General features: G+C 41.8%; 1 protein-coding gene across 9 annotated transcripts in view; it reads left to right on the top strand.

Moving 5' to 3' along the window:
• Positions 1-24598, top strand: part of Anks1b (ankyrin repeat and sterile alpha motif domain containing 1B) — a 1067094-nt gene that overhangs the window by 996923 nt on the left and 45573 nt on the right. For 4 of the 9 annotated variants that reach the window (XM_055627862.1, XM_055627867.1, XM_055627865.1 and 1 more), the window contains 2 exons: positions 18991-19119; positions 21192-21263. In XM_055627862.1, the coding sequence (XP_055483837.1) occupies positions 18991-19119; positions 21192-21263 (201 nt within the window). Of the gene's footprint in view, positions 1-12879; positions 12955-18990; positions 19120-21191; positions 21469-24598 lie in introns of those variants that run through there. The other 5 variants (XM_055627860.1, XM_055627861.1, XM_055627864.1 and 2 more) reach the window with 3 other exon arrangements.

Below are 24598 nucleotides of genomic sequence, written 5' to 3' on the forward strand. Positions count from 1 at the left end.
AGATAGATAGATAGATAGATAGATAGATAGATAGATAGATAGATAGACTGATTGTCTTGTTTACATTTTTATTGCTGTGACAAGACCACAAGACCAAGGCAGCTTATAGAAGAAAGATTATTACAGCTTCAGATTGGTAATTGATGACCATCATGGCAGGGAACATGGCAGCAGGCAGGCAGGTGTGGCACTGGAGAGTAGCTGAAAGCTTGTCTCCCTCAGCTGCTAGGCAGAGAGAGAACTAACTGGGAAAGATGTGGGCTTTTGAAACTTTAAAGCCTGTCCCTACAGTGACATACTTCCTCCAATGAGACCACACCTCCTAATCCTTCCCATACAGATCCACCAACTGGAGACCAAGCATTCAAACGTATGAACCTGTGGGAGAATTCATCTTTGCCAATTCAAGTTACGAAAGAATACAGCCAAAGGATAGCCTGTGGGAACAACATAGTGTAATATGATTGTATAAAACATTAGATGAAAAGAGGATACCTTTTCCTTAAATGAGATTTAGAACTTGCACACGCATGTGCTGGATGTACATACTCTGGGAGAGCTGCACAGGCAGCCTGCTGGCTGAGGCCGGGGGCTGACACGGGGTGTCTTCTCAGTCCGCCCACTCTTTTCTGTTTTGTAGACAGAGTCTCTCCCTGAGTCTGGGGTACCCTGATTCTGCCAGGCTGGCCAGTAAGCCCCCGACATCCACCCACCTCCTCCTCAGCCCCACACCTTCACGCAGGGCTTTTTACGTGGGTGCGGTGGATCCAAGCTCAGATCCTCACGCTTGCACAAGGTGGACTGAGTTATCACAGCAGCACTGACTGAAATTTAGGACTTTTTAAAAACACACAGTACAGGCTGGACACTGGTGGTGCACGCCTCTAATCGCAGCACTCAGGAGGCAGAGGCAGGGGCATCTCTGTGAGTTCGAGGCCAGCCTGCTCTGCAGAGTGAGTCCCAGGACAGCCAGGGCTACACAGAAAAACCCTGTCTCAAAAAAAAAGTAAAAAACACACAGTATAGTGCATAAAACTTATAAAACTTTTAACTAGAAAAGTATGCCTACCCCCCAAAGTCACTTATCCCTTTCTAAAAAAAAAAAATGAAGAAAGCTTATAATTTATTTACACTATCCTATTTCTCCTGAGAGAAAAGACTTGTTTTTCTTAGAAGTTCTACCAGGGAAAGATGTGGGCTTCTAGCTGGTGCTCAGCATTTTTGGAGTTTATGGTGTGAACCTTCAGAAAATAATAACTATGTTGGACGAAACAATTTTTATTACTGTCTTACATCAGATACTTTCTCATGTCCATCAGTTAGCTACTCCATTTTTCTTAGATTTTTATCAGAGAGCTCCTACTTGCCTGTCCATGATTTCAGATTTTTCTTCCTTGCTCTAGAGCAGTGGTTCTCAACCTGTGGCTCGTGACCCCTTGGGGTTAACCAGTCCTTTCACAAGGGTCACATATCAGTTATCCTGCATATCAGATATTTACATTATGATTCATTATAATAGTAAGATTATAGTTATGAAAGAGCAATAAACATAACTTTATGGTTGGGGTCACCACAACATGAGGAACCGTATTAGTGGATCACAGCATTAGGAAGGTTGAGGACTGTTAGTCTAGAGAAACTCCTCATTATATTGAAGCATGGACAGACAATGTGTGACCAAAAGAAGGTGGAGAATAAACGCTGACATCAACAGCCTCCTGCTTCACAGCTTGTCTGACAAGCAGACACCTCAGCTTCAGAAATGGTTTGAGATGTTGATCGATTGACACTGCCCTTGAGCCAAGAAGCCAGACTGGCCATTCCTAGTGCCAAAGACCTCACACTAAGCACAAGAAGAAAACAGTGCTTTCAGACTCAGATTTAACCCTAGAGTACTGTACACTTTCTTTATTAATTTGAACAAGTCATTGCCTCTTCTCAGCATACACTCTTCTTTAGCCCTGACAACACTGGGGTCAGAAATGCTCATGTGGTTAGTGTCTTTTGTATCCCCACACTGGATTTTATATAATCAGGAAAAAAATGGAAGAATCGCCTTGTATTATACATCTGGCGTCTTTTGTTCTCTGTCAAGTTCATCAATGAAGCAAATGAGATAGATGGAGTCTGTCCTGACAGACCTCAGTGAAACCGAAACACCACCATTTTTCTACAGAAATTAAAACCAGGCCTTTTTTCCCCCTTTTAAGTCAATAGAAAAGATTCTATTTTCAACTGAATAAAGAAATAGGACAGTATTTGAAAACCCTGTTTCAGTGGAACTGACCTTGTGGTTTTCGTAGTGCCTGAGGCTTGCTGACATTGATCAGCTTGCTCTCAAAGACACACACCAGGCTACTTTTCTACTTGTTAAATTTTTGGAATGTTCCTCATTATATTCAGTCCAGTTCTTGAGTCCATGGGTCAGAGTTTCAGCTGTTATAATCTGACCTTGCTAAATTTTTAAAGGGTTGAAGAATTCTTTCATTCTCCTCTCCATCTCCCTTTTCCTTTTCTAATGATAAAAATAAAGAAAAGAGGGTGGGTTTTTTTTCCCAATATAGAGGAGACAGGGCTGGTGGCACACACTTCTCAAAGTTGAGTCTGTTTTTATATGACTAAGGTATCGTGTCAGTAAGGACACTCTCTGGATGGATGTGAGAGACAACAGCCATGAAACCTCTCGAGATGGTTTGCACAGAAGGCGCTGTACTGAGTCACATTGCCGTAAAAGTCCTGGTGGTCTTATAACCAGGTGTTTGTAGCCATGGGGTCCGATAGCCCAGGTGGCAGTGCAGCGGGGCACCAAGCTCTGGTGTTTCCACTTTCTTCCCATGTGCTGGTGTTTCACCAAGGGGTTGTTGCCAATTAAAACCAGGCCTTGGACTTTGTTTTTCTTTTTCTTTTTCTTTTTAAAGTCAGTTGAAAAGATTCTATTTTCAACAGAATAAAGAAGTAGGACAATATTTGAAAACCCCATTTTGGTGGAACTGACCTTGGGGTTTTTGTAGTGCCTGAGGCTTGCTTCTTTGGGCTGGCTCCTTTCCCTAACAGGCTTACCCTATATGTGGGGAATTTCAAGGCCAGTTCCTCTAAGGTTTGAACCCACATCAAAGGGAACTGATCTTTCCATCTTGAAAATGTGGTGTGAGTCTTATCAGCTCATATTGGCCGGGTTTGCATCAGTCACTCTCTCTCAGCCAATCACAGAGGCATAGGACTGTGTGTGCCCATTTCCATGTGTGCTGTGGCAGGCAGGGAGCTCTCCATGTGGACAGTCAGAGCCTCTTGCCAGAGACAGGACAGAAATAGCCACGGTGGGCAACTGGATAAACTCACTTGACTGTCCAATCGTGCCAATACCCAATAGAAATCAGTTACATGATAGGGATATTTATTTCAGTTTTCATACTTAATTTGATGAGCTTTTTAGACTCGCAGATTTGAAGTAATGGAGTCAAGCCAAAAAAAAAAAAAAAATTCCACCTCTGTCAACTTAGACAAGCTCCTCAGTTCTCTTGTCTGAGTATAAAGCATGCCTACTTCACACCACTGTCTTAGAGCACAGATAGAGTAGTATTTGTCACAGCAGTTTAGAGACTCTGAAACTATGCATTTGGATTATCTTCAGAATTATTATTATTTCTAATTTTCTTCTTTTTTATGGTTTTTCAAGTGCAACAGAATAAATGCATAGAATTTAGCTGTTTCACAAAACGATTTCTATTTTCCAGCTTGTAAGCCCAAACCAATTCCTCTCCAATGGTGTGAAAATAGTAGTCCTTATGAATGCAAGCAGTTCCTTGCCCACATTATAAGCTTAGCGCTGAGACTCCGTGGGAAAGGATTTACGATGCATAGCCATTCTTAAATACATTTAACACGTCAAGATCTTTATGAATTACATGTTTCAAAACGTGTAATTACATTTTATCTACAAGGTATTGTGAGATCAGCATTGTGCCTGATTGGTGTTTGTACAGAGTACATAAGGTATTAAGACAAAAGGCAATGGGATGCCTTCCCCCTTCTTTATTGACCATGTCTAACTCCTTGGCAGTATTCTTCTGATAAGCAGGATGTGCGCTACGCAGCGCACTGGCTCCTCAGGTTCAGCGACGTCTGCATTCCATGTTCAACACTTTTAGCATACCACTAATTCTCCTGAGCTTTTCATGGCATTTTCCCAGCCACTATCAGTGAGCATGAGCCACGCCTACCTCCTCAGCCCATAACAGTGCTAGGTTTTTCCATTTATCTTATTCCCCATCAGGTTGTTTGTCTAGTGACCCTGGGCTATTGAAGCATTTGTGGAATTTGGCCCTTTCCCGCTCTATACTATGCTAAATGAAGAACTTAAATAAAAAGCGTACATTTTAGGTCATCCACCAATGCATCAAATAAAGCCTTGAGCAAAGTGCAGATGAGGGGAAACTATAGCTTTCTTCTAGAAACCTCCTAAATTGACATCATTTAGGGTGAATGAGGGTCCAGGCAACTCTGGCTTTTCCAAATTTTCCATGAGGATGAAATGAAGACATAGTGGAATCTCAGAAAATATCTTCTGACAAATAGCCCTGTCCGATGCTTTTTTTTAACCAGAAGCAAGAAACAAATGTTGAACATATAGTTAACAAATGAGTTAGAATAAAGAAAATGTCAGCCTCTGTTTGCAAGAAAGGACTATAATGTATATTTTGGAGAGACATTACTGGCAAAAAAAAAAAAAAAAAAAAAAAAAGCATTACTTTGCAAAAATCTGGTTTCTTTGCAGCAACTCATGCTATGATAAAGAGCTGATTGCTGCTTTTCTGAATAAGTTATTAACATTTCTGCTCTCTACTGGTCTGAAGCATGTTTGTGTCAGTCGAGATGTCATTTCAGCTTTGACATAGAACACATACAATAGCCCCTGTTGCTATAAACAGCATGATCCCAAGTGCCTTAAATTCAGAGCAACAGAGAAAACACCAGTACCTGGAGGGCTGCAGAGAGCACACACCAGCTTTCTGCATTATCCTCTTCTGTGTTTTTCTCCTGAGAAGAGATTTTACAAATAAGTGTGTCATGCCAAGGACAGCTACAACTGTCATTTTAGTTGATGCAAGTTGTAGATCATATCAACAAATAGATAATAGGAATACATTAAGCCCATAGTTCTCTGCCACAGTGGCAATGAAAGATTAATTAATGTGCTATTGGCACCAGGAACAAAGTTAACAAGGAAGAGGAGAAAAGGCGATGGAGAAAGGGAAGTGTGGGGACACACCTGAGCACTCAGTACCTGAGTTTGTACCATTCCAGTGGAAACACACTACTCCTGTTGGCATTTGCTTACCCTTGCAATGCTGACACCTGCCACAGTGGGTCCCACATTACAGGGGTTCCTAGGGAAACACCAGTTGGCCTGCCTTTTCTCTTCCAAGAATCTTCTCCACCGACAAAGGTCATGACCATGATGTTTTGGAAAGATGGCTCTTCAGGGAGGTAGGGAAAGGATGGGAAGTGGCATTTTCTTAGAGTCTGTCGTCCTCTGTAAATAAAAGAGCTCATCTGAAACTTTCTTCAAGAGGGTCAGCAAGGTAGTCACTCCTGTCTTTCACTCTTTGGGACTAAAAATAGATGCCAACACTGAACTTGAGGGGCAGACAGTGGGCTGCTGTGCAGGGCCAAAACCAGGTGCAGTGATAAGGGTGCCCAGTGTTTCCCTCACAGCTAGCAGGGAAGGAGGGGGAGGGGTCATTCTCTGCCTAGGGGAGACAGATGTTGACCCCCAGCCTGTGGGTAGCTCAGAAAAAACAGAAGCTCCTGGCATCCAGGTGGGGTTCAGTCGGTGTCCACACAGAAGCAGGAGCCTCAGGGCCATGGCTGCTAGAAGGAAGTCTGCATCAGAGGCGAGGTTGTGTTGGGTTTGCTTGACTCCATTGTTTTCCAGACCTAATGAAGCCTGCTCGAGGAGCTGCCAAGATCACTGGCTAAGGCCGAGGCGTCTTCTTTTTCTCCTTCTGCCTCTGAACTTGTTTTGTGTTGCTTTTAAGAGGATCTGGGAGAAAGGGATAGACATCATTGTTGCTTTAGCTTTTATTCTGAACCTTTCATATGCCTTCCTGGCCAATCTCGGAACACTCTGAAATGTGAAAGTATTATACTAACAAAAGAAAAACAAGGGAATGTCCTTTTTCCTTTCAGGTCTAGAATAAGGACTTTTTATCACATGTAGAATCTGACTGGAGGGCTGTATTCACAGAAGCTTCCTTATTAAACTAACTACACCATATCATCGGCCCTCCCTGAAGGTTTCCAGAGCCTAATTGGAATGGCTGGGTAGCTGGAGCTGTCAACACCCTGCTCTGTTGGAGACCCACCATCAGAGTCTCCGCCCCAGGTGACTGCTTCCTCTGAAGGTGTCTATGGAAAGGACCATGCCCATAGTGAGCATCTTTCCGTAAACATCAATCAAGAGCAAAGCTGATCCTACCCCAGTCCTTGCATGCTTTAGACGGCCATAGCTACCTTTGGATGAATGTCAGGGTTCAGGGGAGATGGTTTCTTATACTCTGAGTTTTCCTAAGACCTTTACACTTCTGACTGAAAGAACAGTCAGTTGGCAATATGGGTCCTGAACAGGATAGAAAATGTTGTGGTGCCCAGGAAGCCCTCTCCAAGTCTGTGCTGTTGGAGGAAAATGCAGGACATGAGGGAGACAACCCTACCACATCTAAACAGAGAGTATTTCATGCAGCAGAGGAACAAAGCCAGACAATCTAAAGCAACTGTGTCTGCCTAAAGCAGAACGAGCTGGAGGAGGGGAGAGGGAGAATCTGTGGGGGGGGGGGGCGGGGACAGAAGATGAAGCCTCTGTGAGGACTCAGATTTTCTTCTCAGATAAGGCAAGCTGAGTGACGTGACCCAGCTATCATTTTAAAGGGGTCCCGTTGGCTCCTGTATTGTGAATATACGCTAAGAGAACAATGATGGGAGTAATGAACCTAGTTAGGATGTAAAAGGATGATTGTATGAAAAGAGGTAGGGCTGACCTCAGGTAGTGAGAGCTGAGTTAGGAGATTCAGGAAGGTTTACTGTTGGATATAAAATGTGAGAACGGGACTAAGAACTGGGGCTGCCTCTGTCTGATGGAGAGCTTGGGTTGAGATGCCAACTGAGTATCTGAGTAGAGGTGTCGTCAGCTGCTAGATATCCAAGTTTGGAATTCTGGGACAGAGGCCTGGACTGAAGGTACAAACGTGGGAATTAGGAGCTGGAATGGCCTCTTAATATTGTCAAAAATTATATAAGAGTCTAGACTCCAGCGGTCCAGGGATGGCCAGCTAATAGGAACCAACAGGAGGCTAAGAAATAGAAAAGGTGATAAAATGCAGCAAGTAGGTCAAGGAGACTGGAAAGTTCTTTCGATTTCAGTAGAGCAGCCTCAGGTGGAGACTCCACTTAAAGAACAAGAAACTGAGCTGGCCATGAAGAATGGCATTGGGTAAAACAGGAGTGTTCTATTCTGTTCTGTAATGGGAGGTTCTTAGCTATTTTTTTAAAAATAATGTTCCAGTAGGGAAGGCCTAATGGATGATGAGAGAGAGAATTTACTGTAAGCCACTAGACTGCTCTCAGTTGAGTGGAGAAGAAAGCCATCTCTAGGAGGAAAACTTTGGAGACTGGTAAAAATCTCTTATATTTTCTGACTGGATTTGAATGCAGTTGTGCTGTGCTAATCTTTTCTGAAGGAAAGTCATGATAACCTGAGGTACAGACGGTAACACCATCTAGATGGACAGTCTGAGGACACTTGCCAGCGTTGAGAGAAAGCTCGGAACCAAGAGAAAGTTAGGGGCCTTATTTTTTCTCTCTTTCTTTCCTCCTTCTTTTTCTTTTTCTTTCTTTTCAGTTTTTTGAGACAGAGTCTCTACATGTCCTTAACTCCCTATATTGACCAGGCTGGCCTCAAACTCACAGAGATCCCCCTGCCTCCGCCTCCTGAGTACTGGATTAAAGTAGCATGCTCCACCACATCTAGATTAACTGCATTCCTTCTAACGGGTGTTAATTACATCATCAAAGAAGTAGGATTATGTTATTGATGTCATCACAATTATAAGACTACTATGGGATGGCCAGATAACTCAGAAGGCAAAGGCACTTGGTGACAAACTTGAAGACCTGACTTTGATCCCCAGAACCCACAATCCATGAGTTGTCCTCTGACCTCAATACTTGTGCAGATAGATAGATAGCTAGAAAGACTTCTATATATTCATTTAAACCCTAGTGAATTGGATCTCATAGTACTTCTACCTCAGATAAACTAAATCAGTTTTTGAGGTCTATGCAGGAAGGGGGTTGAGAGAACACTGATAAGCAAATGAACAGCAAAGGGATGAGTCATGTTCTTTTGTAGAACTGTCTCCAAGCTCTACAAGAGCCGCTGGTACAGAGGTGAAGTGACAGCTGTTCCTTCTCGCTCCAGCAAAGCCAGCAGCCTTTTGTCAGTCTTTCTCAGGCGACAGTAAGGATTCCTCTAACAACCTTTCTGACACATTTTACTAAAAATGTGTTGGCAGTGACTTAGTTTACTAATAGCACAAACAGCAAAAACAAAATGGCCCAATGCAAGTGATAACGAATAGCGGTGCTGACTGTTTCTATAGTACTTTACCTTTACCAAGAATTCCTAATAGATTTCATTTATTCCATATATTGTCTGGGGGCCTTCTGTGTCCCAAGCCTTTAGCTTGGGGGGGAAAAATCCCTCTCTCACTTAGCCTGAGTGATGAGTATACCTGGTAAAATAAGTAAGCCAAGAGCAGCTTTTAGCAGATGGAGAAATTCTAAAGTTTTATTCAAACTTAGCAGTAGGAGCTAGAGAGATGGCTCAGCGGTTAAGAGCATGCCCTGTCCTGGCAGAGGGCCCATGTAAGATCCCAGCACCCATGTCAAATGTTCACAATTGCCTGTGACTTTAGCTGCAGAGATTTGATGCTCTCTTCTGGCCTTTGAGGGCACAGAGCCCACGTGCATAAGCCCACACACAACCACATAATTTAAATTCTTTAAAAAAAAAAACATAGCTTTAAGTCATCAATTTTCTAAAACACCTCCCACCCCAGATGAAATGTTGATACTGGCATTTTATTTTCTTTTCTTTAAATCTCTTTTGAGATTTAAAGCTTTTAAATCTCAGCACGTCATATGTGCTGCAGCAGTATCCTTGTACGTAGAGTGGCGTTCCACAGTGAAAGCTCAGCTGCACTGAAGCTTGTGGCCCTTTGTCTAAGCCGTTACATATTAGGGACTCATCTGGTATGGTTCACCCCACCTGAACTGGCTGGCAAGTAGGTCTGGCAAATCATTTCCTGTGGACAAAACGACTTGGCTAAATGGGATGTATCTACTTAAAAAAAAAAAAAATCTTCCTAAGAAAGCTAGTGAATTTCCTTTAAGTTAAACAATATCTTTAAAAATCAGACTTTTTGCCATTTGTAACAACTCACTCATACAACTATTAGGAAATTTGAAATGTTTTGTTTGTTTGTTTTTGTTTTTTGTCTTTGTTTTTGTTTTAAAGATTGATTGATACAGGGTTCTGCCTGCATGTGAGCCTGCATGCCAGAAGAGGGCACCAGATTTCTTGATAGATGGTTATGAGCTACCATGTGGTTGCTGAGAATTGAACTCAGGACCTTTGGAAGAACAGCCAGAGCTCTTAACCTCTGAGCTATCTCTTCAGCCCCCAGAAATTTGCAGTTTTTACTTTCTCTACATTTAAGACTGCCTATCGATAAGAACTAATTATTGTAGCAGCTACAATAGGCAGAAATATGCATGAACTCTTCAGTATATCTGATGGGAGAAGTGATGGAGTTTCTCCCCTCATCGAAAGAATACATGTGCAAAACAAGTGCTCTCTGCCTTGCTTAGCTCTGGTAATATTATGGTTGGAAGATACTGTCATGTGACAGCACACCTGTAGGCCTTGCCCTACAGACACTCTTACTGTCCAAAGAGAAGCTGCTGATACAAGAGGCTGACAGCTGCTCGGGGTTTCCCAAAGTCAGTGAAGAACAAGCCAGGACTTTTCCTCTATTCCCAAGGAATACAGGACAGTTTTCCATTTGATCTCCCAGAACAGGGCTGAAAACAGGTCCCAGGTGACATATGCTTTGGGGTTGGGAGTGCTCACCTCGAGGGAGAAGTGTCGCATCTTCCCCTGAGACAGAGTTAGGCACATAAAGCACCTCCTGACCCTAAGACCACAGACAGGTGTGTCCCAGCAGAGACTTGAGAACAGTGGTCCAAAAGTCTTCCTTCTCCTGTTCTGTGTGTCAGGGATACATGTATGCCATGTGAATTCCATGGATGTGCAGCAAGGGAACAGGGACACTGAGCCCCTCCCCTGAATGTCACTCTAGTGTGTGCTAAACAGGAGTACCAACTGTCAAAAACAATGTAACTGCAGTCACAAAGAAAAAGACCATATCTCTTTCCCAAGTCCTCCTCCTCAATAAACAGAGGGGACATGCCAAGAGAGAACACACTGCCCACCCCTTCGTCGTAGAAGAAGACAGAGTGCACCCGCCTCTCTCACTGCTTCTGGTGTCCTACATTCCAAGACTGCACCATGATTGGAGGAAAATCAGAATCAGCAATGAGATAGTATTTTGCATAAAAGGAATTCTACATGACTTAAAGTGACCAGGAAGTTACGGCACCTACCTAAAATATTAAGTGCTCTTGTGCCTTCCGGAGTGGGTCTGGTTCATTCAGGACCAATGACAGAAAAAGAATAAACCGTCTAGGTGTTTAGGTAGTTATGGAGTTGAGACTGTTGGGGGAAGCAGATTTGTTTCCATGTGTTTGCTTCAGGCTCAGAAGTCCAAGCCCCTCTCACTAGTTTCTCTGCTACTGATGACATTCCTAACAACGTGTCCTCCTCCCTAACCATCCCAGAAGCTATCATCTGTGTCAACTCCACTGGACCTCATCTCTGGATGTTAAAGTCTTCCTCTGTCAGGTGACTGGTGGAATGTTAGCTCCCGGTGCTGTTAGGGGTATGTGCAAGAGCTGGAAGCTTGGATTCACATGGTGGACTTTACTCTCAATGTGAGAGGGCTAAATGGGTTGACTGAATCTTAGGAATACATTCAGAGCCAGTGAAGATGGTAATCCAGCTATGCTTAGAGTCAGTGCAGGTGGCCCTCTGTGTCCTTCCTTTTTGCATCCAACTAACAGCAGATCAAAAATCTGGACATGCTGCATGATTTTGTCACTCTTCCCTAGATGATGGAAACACCTCATGCTGTATGATTTTGTCACTCTTCCCTAGGTGATGGAAACACCTATGTGTTATGTTCCTTGTGATGTACAGGAAGGAGTGTGTAAGTTATGTCCTGGAACACACCCCCATAGGGACTGAGGGACACTGTGTGTTTAAATTGGAAAGAAACTATTAGAGACAGGGAGGGTGAGATTATCAGCCCCAGGACTTGACTTGCTAGAGAATGAATTTTTGGAAGATAGGAAGATGACCTTCTTGTAGAGAAAATGACTTGAAGTTTAAAGTGGGGGGCAATACGTGGGGAACAGACAGACCCCAGGGTGGTAACTTCCTTACAGAATGCCAGGTATCTGCAAACTGTCCCCCCACACACGGGGCAGACAGCGGGGGACTAGAAAGCAAAGGCATGAGTGTGGTGGAGAAGCATCCTAACATGACAGAGATTCTGGCGTCTGGTGAGCTTTTCGAGGAAGATGGCAGAGGAGGAAACTTTTCATCAGTAACAAGCCTGCTCCCATAGTTTGTTTATGACTGAAACTGCCCCTCGTTGGGTTTGAAGACAAACTATGAGTACATGTGTCCCCTCCCTGTAATGATTTTGTCAGATCCACAGGGGCTTTGGGAGACATACAGGGCTTGCTACATGAGTTTAGACCATATCCTGTTATTCAAGTTCAGTGTTTGGGTTTGGGTTTTATTTGGGGGGAGGAGCAGTGCTGGGTTTCGACAGCACAGTGTGGCTCAGGAAATTTCCTACCTGGGCCTCCTAAGTACTAGGGTCATATACCCCATCACAGCGTCTTTCAAGGTGACAACATCCATGAAAAGAACTCTGAAAAAGACAGACCGCTAGCACCACAGGTTACATGGAAGTTTCTGTGGTAGCACCTGGGAAAGTGTTGCTTGGCAGAGCATTTGATTCTGAGTGCACACGTTACAGTTTCAGATTTCTGCTGGTGTGGAGGAGAGCGCAGTAAAGATGCCAGCTCATGGCACCCGTAAAAGCTGCTGCGTTCCCCCGGACCCCGTCCCTCACTCTCAGCAGGGACTCCTCCAGCACACCCTCTGCTACACAGGACCTGGCGTCCTACCTGAGATCTGTGGAGGGCATAGACATCATTTACTGCTTTTTCTTGAGCATTGACAATAAGAAAATCCAGATGTCTGACCAGTTTTAAAGATTCCTCTTCCATCTTTCTTCAGTTCAGTGAAATGTTTATTTTCTGAAAATAACGCTACGAAGAGGGAAGATGCTGCTTTTCTGCATGGCGAAAGTAAAAATAGTTTGCTTTTTCTGAGCTGTGAATTGATTTGTAATTTCCCTTCATGTAGCACTAACGCATAAATGGTCCCCTCTCCCACCCCATCCCACCCCCAGCCAGCCCAAGATACATTAAAGCATAAAGAATGACTTGGAAGTCAATTATTAAACCTTGAGAACCCTAAACATTTATTTATCTATTTATCTACCTATTTATTTCAAATAAATGTGATTCTTTTATTCTGATGTTTTTCTCCTTCCCTCCCCGGATATACGTTGGTAGCTGCCATGTTTTAAATATTGACAAGATAAGATAGTTTTCTGTTTATACCAGCAGTCGTCTGTCTGTGAAATATGGACGAATCAGAACGCTGGATTTCCTTTCTCAGCGATCCATCAGGTTCATAATGTAAGGCTACAAATGGTTATTTTCTCTTCCTGAACTCGCGCTGTGTAGTGTGTCGCAGTGTTGTGTCACTTGCCTGAGGTACCACATCCCAGCAATGCGGAAACTCTGTAACGTCTGGTGGCTTCTGAGGTTCTTTGTCTATTATACTTCATGTGCTTTGTGACTGGGTGATGTGTAAACGCTGTCCTCAAAGGAGAAACATACTTGCCTTGGAAATCTTCAGTGAAAGCCTGTCCCGTCTGAGTTTTGGCTTCCATCCCAGGTGTCTGTGTTAACTTCGCTTTTACAGGGAAAGGGCAAAGGGTAAATTGATATGTAGAGAGATGTATAAATCAGCGTCATCCTTCCCATTTTGTACTTCATGTCCATGAGCTAGTCAACTGTTTGTGTCCGATGACTCTTACAGACTCACTTGTGAGAAATACTTGACTTGCATGAGATTCCCTGCAAGTGATGCAGATGTCTGGGGATGAAGAGGCTGGGAGGAGGGGGACACTCTCACAGCTTTAAGGTGGTTCTCAGCCTTTTTCCATTTGGTGGTACTGAACTGATCTTTGGAATCCAAGTGAAATTGTGACCTATTTTATTCTGAGCTGTTTAATATTCAAATATTCATGTCTTGTATTTACATACATTAGAAAATAATTTAATTTGGAACATAAACATTCTGGCACAGATTTTAAGTTCATATTTTAAAATACAATCCTATTTTCACATCCACTGGAACTTTCCCCACTGTCTAGCCTGTTGTTTGGGAGCTTGAGACATTTGGTTGAGAATCACTGAAAGTCCTTGGGGCGGCATGTGAAGGGCCTCTCTGGGGAGGAAGTTGCCATGTCAGGCACATTCATCCCCTGTGCATGGAACTTCTGGTTCTTGAGGACCCATGATGTCCACGCATTGCCTGCCCTGGTGCTCTGTGACCCAGCAGCCCTCCCAAGTGCCCGGTGCTAACATCAGCTTCTAAGTGTTCAGAAGTGGCCATCTCTGCTCCTCCTCAGCAGAATGCATGCAGCAGAAACAACGGCACAAGAGCACTGCTATTAGTTCCTGGAGACTTTTTCAAACAACCGCTGCTGCACCTGGCTTTCCCCATGTAGGAATGTCCACAGGAGACCCTCCCTCCCAGTGGCTCCCATCCAGATAACGAGTTTATGTCCACAGTGTGGAGCTCTGTATGGAGAGCTTAGTGACTACAGGAGTGGAGATAACTGTAACCCTTGCATGGGTTTGGGTAGCCCCTCTCTGAAGCTCATCAGAGTTACTGAAAGTGAAAACCTCAAAGTAACAGTTGTCATTTCAGATCATGTTAGTTTTTCATTAGGTGTTCTGAGGAAAGAGAGAATAATGTTTGTGAATATCCAGGTCTAAATTTATTAGCAGGTAGGTGGGACTAGCTCCTAGCAGAAAAGATTTAAAAGCTTCTATTAAAAAAAAAATCAATTGTCTCAATTTAAAAAAAAAATTTTTTTAAAGAATTACACAAGGCTTAGAAAATATTCTACCACTCTATTGATGTTAGAAAGTTATCTCATGATCAAAACCTTAATTATGTACTGATATCCCTGGGAAACCTTTTGTTTGGAAGGAAATTAGAAATATAGAAAGTGCTTCCCCGTTGTATTGTCAGAACATACAGAAACTGTAATGCTCACTTTTTTGCTGCGTGAGATGATCTTTCTTAGAGCTTACCTGAGATGTCAGGTTGCACTGCCTTGTGAATAACACAGAGGCCAAAAGCTTCATTTCTGAGTCATTGAGCTAATAAAAATCTGCCGAGAGGCATCTGTGAATTTTATATAACTAAGTTCATCTATGGTATTATATTTTTCAGCTAGTGTTATAAAATAAAGTTTAGTTTAATTGTATTATTTTATATGTGGCCTGATTTTAAGTCCTTCAGACTCAGCTGGAGTATGAATTAATGGTTGTTGGTGGACAGATGCCTGTTGAAGAGAATGTGCTCGATTTACAACTCTAATATCAAATTGTATTTTTCCCTAATGTTAGAAAGTTGAATTTTTAGTTTAATGTGCTAATTAGTGATGTATATTTTCTCCTGTTTAATAAATATTCTTCATTGTATTTGTTTTAAAGTGGAACATAATAAGCATATATATGATATAGCAAATAAAAAAAAATAAATGAAGTTTTAAGCCATGACCAAATTCTTAGCATATTAAGGTCATTAACATAAAAGGCTTTCTGTAAGTGTTCTAAGTGCTAAAGAAAGAGCCTGAAGACATTTATCAAAAGTTACTTAACTTGTTTTAATTTCTTTTCTGCAATCACTTGAGGAAGCCTCTAAAGATCACTATGTCAATAACAGTTTTAAATATGGCAACTATCTACAGCAAACTTTTCCTGCCTCATTGTTATTCTAATCAGCTATTATTGTATCATTGTTTCCAAAGTTAGACTATTTCTCATTAAAGAAGAGTTTTCATTAAGGCCATTATTTGAGGCAAAAGACTTCTTAGGTCTGTTTGATTTTTATTAATTTTTAATAAGAATTGTAAAGTAAAATTATTGGATTTAATTTAAAACACTTGCCTGAAGAAGAAACACAGGGATGGTATGAATGTATATGTATGGATGTGTAGCTAGCTCTTCAAGGGCTAACCCAAGGCTTCACAGTTTAAATTATTTTATATATGAAGCAGAACTCCTCATTTATTTTTCAGTCTTTTCTGCTACTGTGTGCGGTAACCACTCAGCCCATCTCCTCACATGCTCATTCCCACTTTACCTCAAGGAGAGTTGAGATCTAAGGCACCCTTGTTCTCTGAACTCTTTTGTCTTTCCTGGCAGCCAACCAGTATAGCTAAATCCTAGCCCAAGGCCAAGGTCATTCCCGTCTTTCTCTGGAGTATGACACTAAGTCCAATTGCAGTCCTTCCATTCACATTAACTGTAAAAAAAGGAACTGAGTATCAAATGTTTTATTCTTCTCAGTAGTCATAAATATGAGGTGTTGGGATTTTTTTAAGAGAAAGGAAGTTGAATTTCCAGGAAGAAAAAAAAATATTTTCTTATAAATTCAATCCGAAGAACATTTTCTTTCTGAAAATACGTTTCTGGAAATAGCAGTCAGCACGACAAAACTCTGAGTCTGTTTCCAGAAAGGTCGATTCAGTCCCTGTGGGAAATTTTAAAATATTTGGACTGGAACAACATTTCAAGACTGCAAGGAAAATAAAGTAAGGATTATATTTCCCTCCCCTATAATTATCTTCCCCCATAACTCCTAGGGGAGGTGTTACCAGATCACTCTAGATTCAGAGCAAGTGGTTTGTGACTATTGGACCAAATGGAGGCCTAGGAGAGCAGTTGATGGCACTGTCTAAACAGTTAAGTGGGTTTGCCGCTCATTTCTTCAGGTGGTTATTAAATAAGTCACCTTGATGATTACAAACAGAGAGTTCATGCTTGGGTTTGTTATTCCCAGAATGGCTGTTACAATGTCTATGGATGATTTTAAGCATTTGGACCAGCATTTGGCTTGCGGCTCTGCCTTGAGTCTATAGACCCATATTTAAGTTTAATCATGAAAGCGCGTGACCTAGTTGACAGTGAGAATGAATCTGTCCATGGTTTGCATGCCCAATGTACTAACCTGTGAAACACCCCCACCTCCCCCGCTTTACTGCACCCACTTCTGCCCAAGCCCTCTTCCCAGTCCTTCCCCTCCAACCCTCAGGACCCCTACCCCTGCCTGTTAAGCTCTACCGAGGTATACCTCAGCTAACTACAATAGGGCTTATGTCCTAATGAAGTTCTGCTGCTCCACTAAGTTGTCACGTCAGCAGACACTGGCTCAAAGGATCTTTTGATGTCACCCAAATCTTCCTTCTGTATCATTCCACGGAGTTGCGTGCAAACTTCTGTTGTTCTGTTAACAGCATCACCTGTGACTTAAGTGTTTGCTCTGTTGTTGTTGCTTTCTCAAGGGAGAACGGGAGGGGGAGAAGTTTAATGGAGAAATGGAGGGTTGTTTGCTAGATTTGGGGAGAGCTTTTAAGAACTCATAGCTGCAGTGTTTCCAGAGTTATAAAGGTTATTATACTCAGCTTTAAAATAATGAATCCCACAGAGCCTTCATGTTGACATCTGTATGAGTTTTTAAGGGCAATGCATAACCAGCTTTATAAAGACCAGAGACATAATAAGAAGCCAGACATTTGAGAGAGAAGGAAAAGAAAAGGTCAAACTATTGAAATCAGAGAGAAACTTCAGCCTGAAATTAATTGCAATCAGTTATTACAAATAACTCATATAAAGAGAGAATTCTATCATGAGCAAGGGCTAGGCCATAAAGACAGGGGGAAAGTGTTTATGTTAATGTTATAGGTTTTAAATGTCATGATATATTTTAAGTGACATGTGCTAAAATGTCAGCAACAAGGTGAAGCAATCAGTACAAACACACCAACAAATAGAACAAAACCAATACGGACAATGGCTGCGAAATGAGCAGGATATGAGGAGTTCTCATTAAATGCACTCCCACCCCACGAGTGATGCTAACAAGGCTCACCTGTTAGGCCAGGTGATCCACACAGACGACACTCTCCAGGCACACTCTTCTGAAAGGCCTGTGTCATTTGTACAGAACTCAAATTTTTTCTTTTTGTTTTTCAAAGCCAGTTAGAAATTTCCAGAAGGCAAGGCTCTTGCCTTGTGCTCTCTATCTTCGGCCGCTGCCTCTATCCCACCTAACAGAATTCTAAAGTGCACAGAGAACATGGTGCCGCTGGCCCTCTTCGCCCAAACATGCACAGATCTGAGCCTTTCCTGGATGCCCTAGCTTCTTAGCCTTTGGGATTTCTTCAGCCTTTCAAGGGATCTAATAAAAGCTATGTACTTCCTCTTTCTCCAAAATCGTGCATCTGAGAATATATAGATTCCTTGAAAATTCTTCCCAGAAATCCCACAGTGTGTCAGCCCTTTTTGCCAGTACTCCGTGAAGCTTGGTCCCCAGCCAAGCTCTATTTGTTTTGGGAGCTCGTGAAACCTTGTAATTTGCTTCCAATACCTAAGGAAAATAATTTCTCATAATTCTGTAAGACCAGCCAAGTTAGAAGAGAAAAGCTTTGGAGATACTTTTCATAGTCCAGTTTTAGGTATGTCCCTTTGAGAACAAAGAACTTGATTTTGAGAAACCAGAATCCCTAATGTAGACAAGAATAAGAAAAACTCTACCTGTGACATATAAATAAGATTAGAGTTGAGAAAAGACCTGCCAGGATAGAGTTTGGGCTTTATAAATGTCCTTATTAAACAGATGAAGGTGACTGGGATGGTGGAACAGCCTGTTTAAGTGAGCCTCTGTGGGTATGTGTAAGAGAACACACCATCATACATGACATACATGTGGATCAGGAGTCTCACATACATGTGCGTGTTCATGTGAGCAGACCTACATTCCAGACTGTGGGCTGCTGCAGTTCTGAACAAGGCAGCGGAGAACACCCAAGGCCAGCTCTGAAATACTGCATCTGTGCAGCTGAATTCCAATGAGCGAAAGTAGCTGTCACCCATAAGTAAATTTTTATTTTAGCATTTTGTTTAGTATCTTACCTGCAAAACCTTTCTCCATAGATATAAAAGTGTTCAGAGTACATGATAATGCCATATTTGGGAACTGAAATTCATTAAACTAATGTATTATTCTAAAGCAAAAGCAATTTGAACTGAAATTTTCAGTCAATTTAAAAAAAAATTCAAGCATATTTTTTGTTGTCACAGAATATTACAAATTGATAAATCGCTTACTAACATTTTCATGTTTTGTTTTTAAGATTAGTTAGCCTAGGATGTCATTCTGAAAACAGATTAAATTCGACTTCTTCATACTTAGCTTAGGAAATATAATGCTAACTAATTCACATGGAAACAAAATAATCAATATGCACACACAACACAACCAAAGGCCCCGAGCATTTACAGCTCAGGTGTGTTAGGCAAACCAGACTAGCAGGAGAGAATAGAGCAGCTTGCTGCTTATACTATCTCTAAAGTGTGTGTCATTTCCAGACAGGGGACTGGGGAGAACCTTCCATCACCTTGCGACCTCCTAATGAAGCCACAGCCTCAACTCCAGTCCAGTACTGGCAGCACCACCCAGAAAAGCTCATTTTCCAGTCGTGTGACTACAAAGCTTTTGTAAGTTACCCTGTTCTTGGTATTTGGGCACAAGCAGGCACAGAGGCTATATCCCCTAGATAGTTTGCATCTGTTGAAAATGTACCAAAATGTGCATTGCTGACATTTCAGAAGGGTTTCTTTTCCTTTCTTCATTTCCTAAAAATGTCCAGATAACCAGAGCTTTAGAACCCTTGAAGCCCTATTAGTGTACATTTTGTTCTGTGCCTCTGTATAAAGTTGTGTGGTTCAAAACTGTGTTACAGAGCGCTATTTATTTATTTATTTATTTATTTATTTATTTATTTATTTATTTATGTTTTTCGAGGCAGAGTTTCTCTATGTAACCCCGGCTGTTCTGGAACTCACTTTGTAGACCAGGGTGACCTCGAACTCAGAGATCCGCCTACCTCTGCCTCCGGAGTGTTGGGGTTAAAGGCGTGCACCACCCACCCTGATCAATAAAGCACAATTTTAAATAGAATGTCTGCCTAGTTTCCCGAGGCCCTGGGTTCCACCCACAGCTCAAGAAGTAAAATCAAAGGAAGGGAGTGTAAATGCCGCAGACACGTTTGCTGACCACCGACAGCAGAACATCAGGTCTACCATTGTCTTCAAGACTGGGACTGCCGGACCTCGCTTTGTTTTATCAGTTGAGAATAGGGCTTAGTTAGGAAATGTGGACACTGAATGTTCAACAGTCCTGTAGGCTTTGGAACCAGTGATGATTGTCATGACTGCAGTACGGAAAAGAAAAAAAAAAAAGATGGCTGAACCTTGAAACTTTCTCTCTTTAAAAGAAATGTTTCAATTAGGGCCAACTTTCCTAAAAGCTTTAAAAGATACAGACTTGTCTGGGATCATTTTTCTTAATGATGACGATGTGCTGTGGTTATCTCCTCCCAGTCTGGACATATTCCACTGTGCCGTCTCCTTTCTCTGTGGTTTATCATTCAACATTGGATTTCTTTCAACAAGTGTTCAAAAACTATTAAAATGGCTTCCTCTAAAGCTCAGACCCGAAATCTCTGAGGCTTTCTAAACAAGGCCCTAGTCCAAGCCTCCCCACCTTGCCATGCACATGCGCAGTGAGTCCGTGATCGCCTGGTCTTCAGGACCGATGCCTGAGCCTGCACTAAACCAAGAGCCTCTGTGAGAGCAGGGCTCTGTCTTCTACTCTCCCCAACAGTCCTCATCTTCGTTCAGATTTTAAGATAAATGTAAAACTATTTTTAAGGGTATTGAAGAAAGGTAAATAAAAGAACCGGCTGAAGCTTCAAAAGTTGATAAGTGAGTTGATTATTTTTTTTAATGTGGGGCATAGGGAGGGACAGACACAAAGACATTTTTGGCTAAAATTATTTGCCCCAACCAGAAGCTAGAACATGAGTGGGGATATGAATCAAGAATCCATGATTCAAAAAAAAAAAAAAAGTCCATGACTCAGTCACATGGCAGCAACCTGGGGAGGTTCTCTCTCTCTCCCCACACCCCCTTCATCAAGCTCATCATGTGTCACTCTGCACCAGAGAGACAGCCCTGTCCCTATAAAATGGGAATGGCACGCATGCTGAGGTGGGTGAAGCCCAGAGCACACACAGCCATAAATAAAAAGTGTCCAAAGCTGCATTTCCGCCTCAGAACAGCGCCATTTTAATTACCTACGCTTCAGAATAAGCCCAAGCGGGGGCCGTGTTGCCTCGCCGCTCCTCAGCTGTGGCCTACAACCCTGCAATTACACTGATAGTAGTGTGATTTATTTCTGCAGACATTGCTGCCTCAGAAAAAATAAATAAACGGGGAAACATTTTTAGATACCCCCATTTTGCAGCTAAATATGATTTGAAATGTGACATCTTTAGAAAATGCTGTAACTTTTATAGAGACCGACTCACAGTGATCAGAAGCCATGGCTAACTGCTGCCTTCTCCCCATCTGTAAGGATTGGTTGCTGCTAGCTATTTAAAGGTATCACCAACTTACAGCCAAGAAATGTAGCCAGTAGCCTTCCCACAGCTTTTTAAACCATTACTCACATTTATAATCGTTTTAATATGTCATTCCAATTTTGTGTGTGTGTGTGTGTGTTTTAGTATTTAGGTTCTATGCTGATAAAAGAGCTGAGGGGGACAGAATCAACGCAAGATGCTTGTGCAAAGATGCGGGTGAGTTTGCCAAACTGTTTTATCTTAGCAGCTGAAATACTAAGTGCTGGGTGTACTTGCAAATTGCCGCCTTTCACATTCCTGTTTTCTTCATCTGTTAGCCTGTTCTTCACATTGGTGTTACATAAAAAAGGTGTTTGGGTTCTGCTGGTGCTTACACCTGGGTTTATCTGGATGTAGTTTATGATTATGCCTCTCTGATATATTTAGACCATATTTACATTTGTTTTTAATTATTGTTAAAGAATGGAAGTTAGCTGCACAAACACTGATCATTCTCCAGATTGGGGAGGTGAGGGGGCAGGGGTCTTTAGTCTATTTCAGGAAAATGTTTCAACACCAATTTGACAGTCTGAGGATGCTCACTGAAAAAAAAAAAAAAAAAACAACAACAACTGCTAGTTCACCAAAACCCACCAAAAGCTGAGGAACCACGAGAGTATTATGTAAAGCTAGCTTTGTTTCTGTGGATTCTTCTTCATTGCTCTTGGTTTTATTTTAAGTGTAAGAACATTTGGCTCTGAGTACTATGAAACCTTTAAGGGCAGTGAATATTAGCAAAAATGCAATTATGAGTGCCCATGGTCAGTGGCTGCTAGAACCCTGAGTTTATTTCAAGCAAAGTACATTTCACTTTTTCTTCCCCAAGATTCTCCTCCTTACTTTCTCCAGAGCTGACGTGTGGATGATATGGAAATATCTAACTACACCAACGAATTAAGACTATCTGACCTATTCAGTATGGCAAACAAAGTCAAATCTCAGATCCTTATGGGAAGGGTCCTAGCTTTTGTTTGTGGCCAACAAGTCATCATTAATTTCATGTGAGAGAATAGTTTGGTGCTAATGTAATGAGAAGCATGTAATTGAGCTAAAACAATTTAAAAGATAGATGTGAAGTGGTTAGTGTTAGCTGGAATCTCCATGAATGTGAAGCTCCATGAAACTGAGACATTGGTATACAACCACTAATTTAATATCTTAATCAAGTTGGTAGCAAAATGACTAGAACAGTAGTCTAACTCTTGATGTAGTACATGCACATTTTAATCGTAGATAATCTATCACTGCTTTCTTCTGACAGTCCTTTTACTCACTATACAATGAGAGCTGCTGACATTTAATGAGTGATTGCAACTTGCCCCACTGTAGTTATAATCCCCACTTACAGATGAAGAAACTGAAAGTTTAGGGAAGTCACATAAAGTCACAGGGAGAAAAACTTGACAGCCCAGACCGGAATTTACGTCTGCCTGACTCATGAGCATGAACTTGCAAACACTGAGTCTCCTGGCTCTCCAGAGCTTCTGTTTTCATCCTCAGAGAATATCAGATCGGATGACCTAGAAGGACTTTCCTGGTTTTATAATTCTAGGAACCTTGTATTCTGAATAGAAAATATCTGACCTAAATTTTGTCTGCACTGAATGATGAGAAAAAGAGAAAAGTTTTCAATCATGAAGCCTTGTGATGATTTCAGAGATTTCCGGGAGCCTGTCTAAGGAGTGAATGTGGCATCTCTCCGTTTATGCTATTAACTAAATTATCTGCGTGCACCTAGTGCAAGCTTCTAGTCAATGTAAGCATTGCCTTGTGTGTGGGGCGTCATTAAAATACACCAAAGTTGTGCGTAAGCATCAGTCAAGTTCTCAAAACTGAATGGATTTGAAATCACATACAGATAGCAATAGCAAAACCATTTTAATATTCTCAATAGAGAATAATTGAGTTAAATATTTGTCTGTTGCCTGAGATGAAACATAAAAAAAAAAAAACTTACCTATTAAAAAAAAAAAACATTCCTTTGTTCTTTGAGGGCACATTTTTCCAGTTTGCTTCCCTTTTGTGTTTATTTTAGACAGTTTACATGAAAACTGAAAGTCCATTGCTTCTTAGAATATCAGAAAACCTTATTTGCTATCTTGATTAAATAAATTTCAGGTCTTGATACAGAACCCAACTTGCATTTGCTGGAGCCCTTCAAAGCAAGAAGTGCACGTTTGAGCTGTCATCTGAGACTATTATATTGTGAATTAGAACTTTCACCAGCTAAAACCGGTGTGGATTTCAACGCAGTTCATTTCAGTCTGAACCCACAGAGTTGTTTTCTTTGCTTTTAACACGATGGCTGACTCGCCTCACATTCCAATATAATCAAGTTCTTGCCAGGGGACATACTTAAGGACACAAATGTTCTTGAAAGTCAATGTAGCCCAATAGTATTAGGCTAAAAGCACTGCAGACCAAAACCTAACCCAGCTTAATCTTTCAGTTGAGGAAAAGAAGTTTTCCCCTTGATAATATGTACTTTAGCTGAAATGAAAACTTCTTCTGTGTAAGAAGTAAGCCAGTGTGTACGAATTTTGAGAAGTGTTTTCGTAAATGTAATTTGCTAACAGAAATGCCCAAGATTTGGCTCCTACTTGCACTATATTGAACGTTCCCTGGAGGGGAGCAGCATTCAAGTGTATGCCGCTCCTCCACTGGCAAAAGCATCACATAAGATGTGTCTTTACACTGCCGCCAGCCTATGGTGTCATAAGTGATGCTGAAAAAAAATGGGGGTCTCCTGAAGTCAGTTAGATACAGCTAAGAGTAGTTAGCACTTACACGCCTAGCCCAAGAGAACTGCATAGTGTTTCCTGCATTCCCTGAGGTAGGCACTGCCCATGCACTACCCAAAGTGCATGGGCCCAGAGCAGTTTGAATTACAATTCTTCTCAGGGTGTTTCCATATACACAATGAGCATTTATGTCCTTTGTCTCACACATGCCTGGTATTCGAAGCCCAACTATAACTTTATGCAGCTTTCAGGCGTGCTATTGTTTTTTATTGGGATGCAATGCAAAAAGTCGGGTATAGAGTTTTCTATGTGTGCCATCCTGTTGGCCTTCAGAAGAGATCAGGGTTTCGAGTACCTTGGACTTATATTTTTAGATTCAGGATGCTCAGCCTGCATCACTGCTGTCTTCAGTTTCCATCTGAGAACACGAAATCCAGTGGAAGTTTAATGACATGCCCTGGCAAGCTCCAGCATCAAGCACATCCCAGATTTGCAGTAGGCTATAGAGTGTCTTGAGTTTTATAATGGCTAGAAAGGTGGGCTGTTTATGTGCCTAAGAAACAACTTCGGAACCCTCAAGCATGATGTTAGCACCAGCCAGATTAAACCATCGGGGTGCAGGTATCTCTATTAACATGGGATAAATCTAATGCATTAGCATAAACTGAACTTTCAGCAACATTTCCTTTACTAAGTTGGTTTTCTCTCACAGAGCTTATTTTAGGACAGTCATTCTTGCTTAGGCGGGATCTGAATAGTTTCCCCTCCTCA

The sequence above is a fragment of the Psammomys obesus genome, unplaced genomic scaffold (assembly GCF_907164565.1).
Source record: "Psammomys obesus unplaced genomic scaffold, mPsaObe1.curated_primary_1811, whole genome shotgun sequence".
NCBI lineage: Eukaryota > Metazoa > Chordata > Mammalia > Rodentia > Muridae > Psammomys > Psammomys obesus.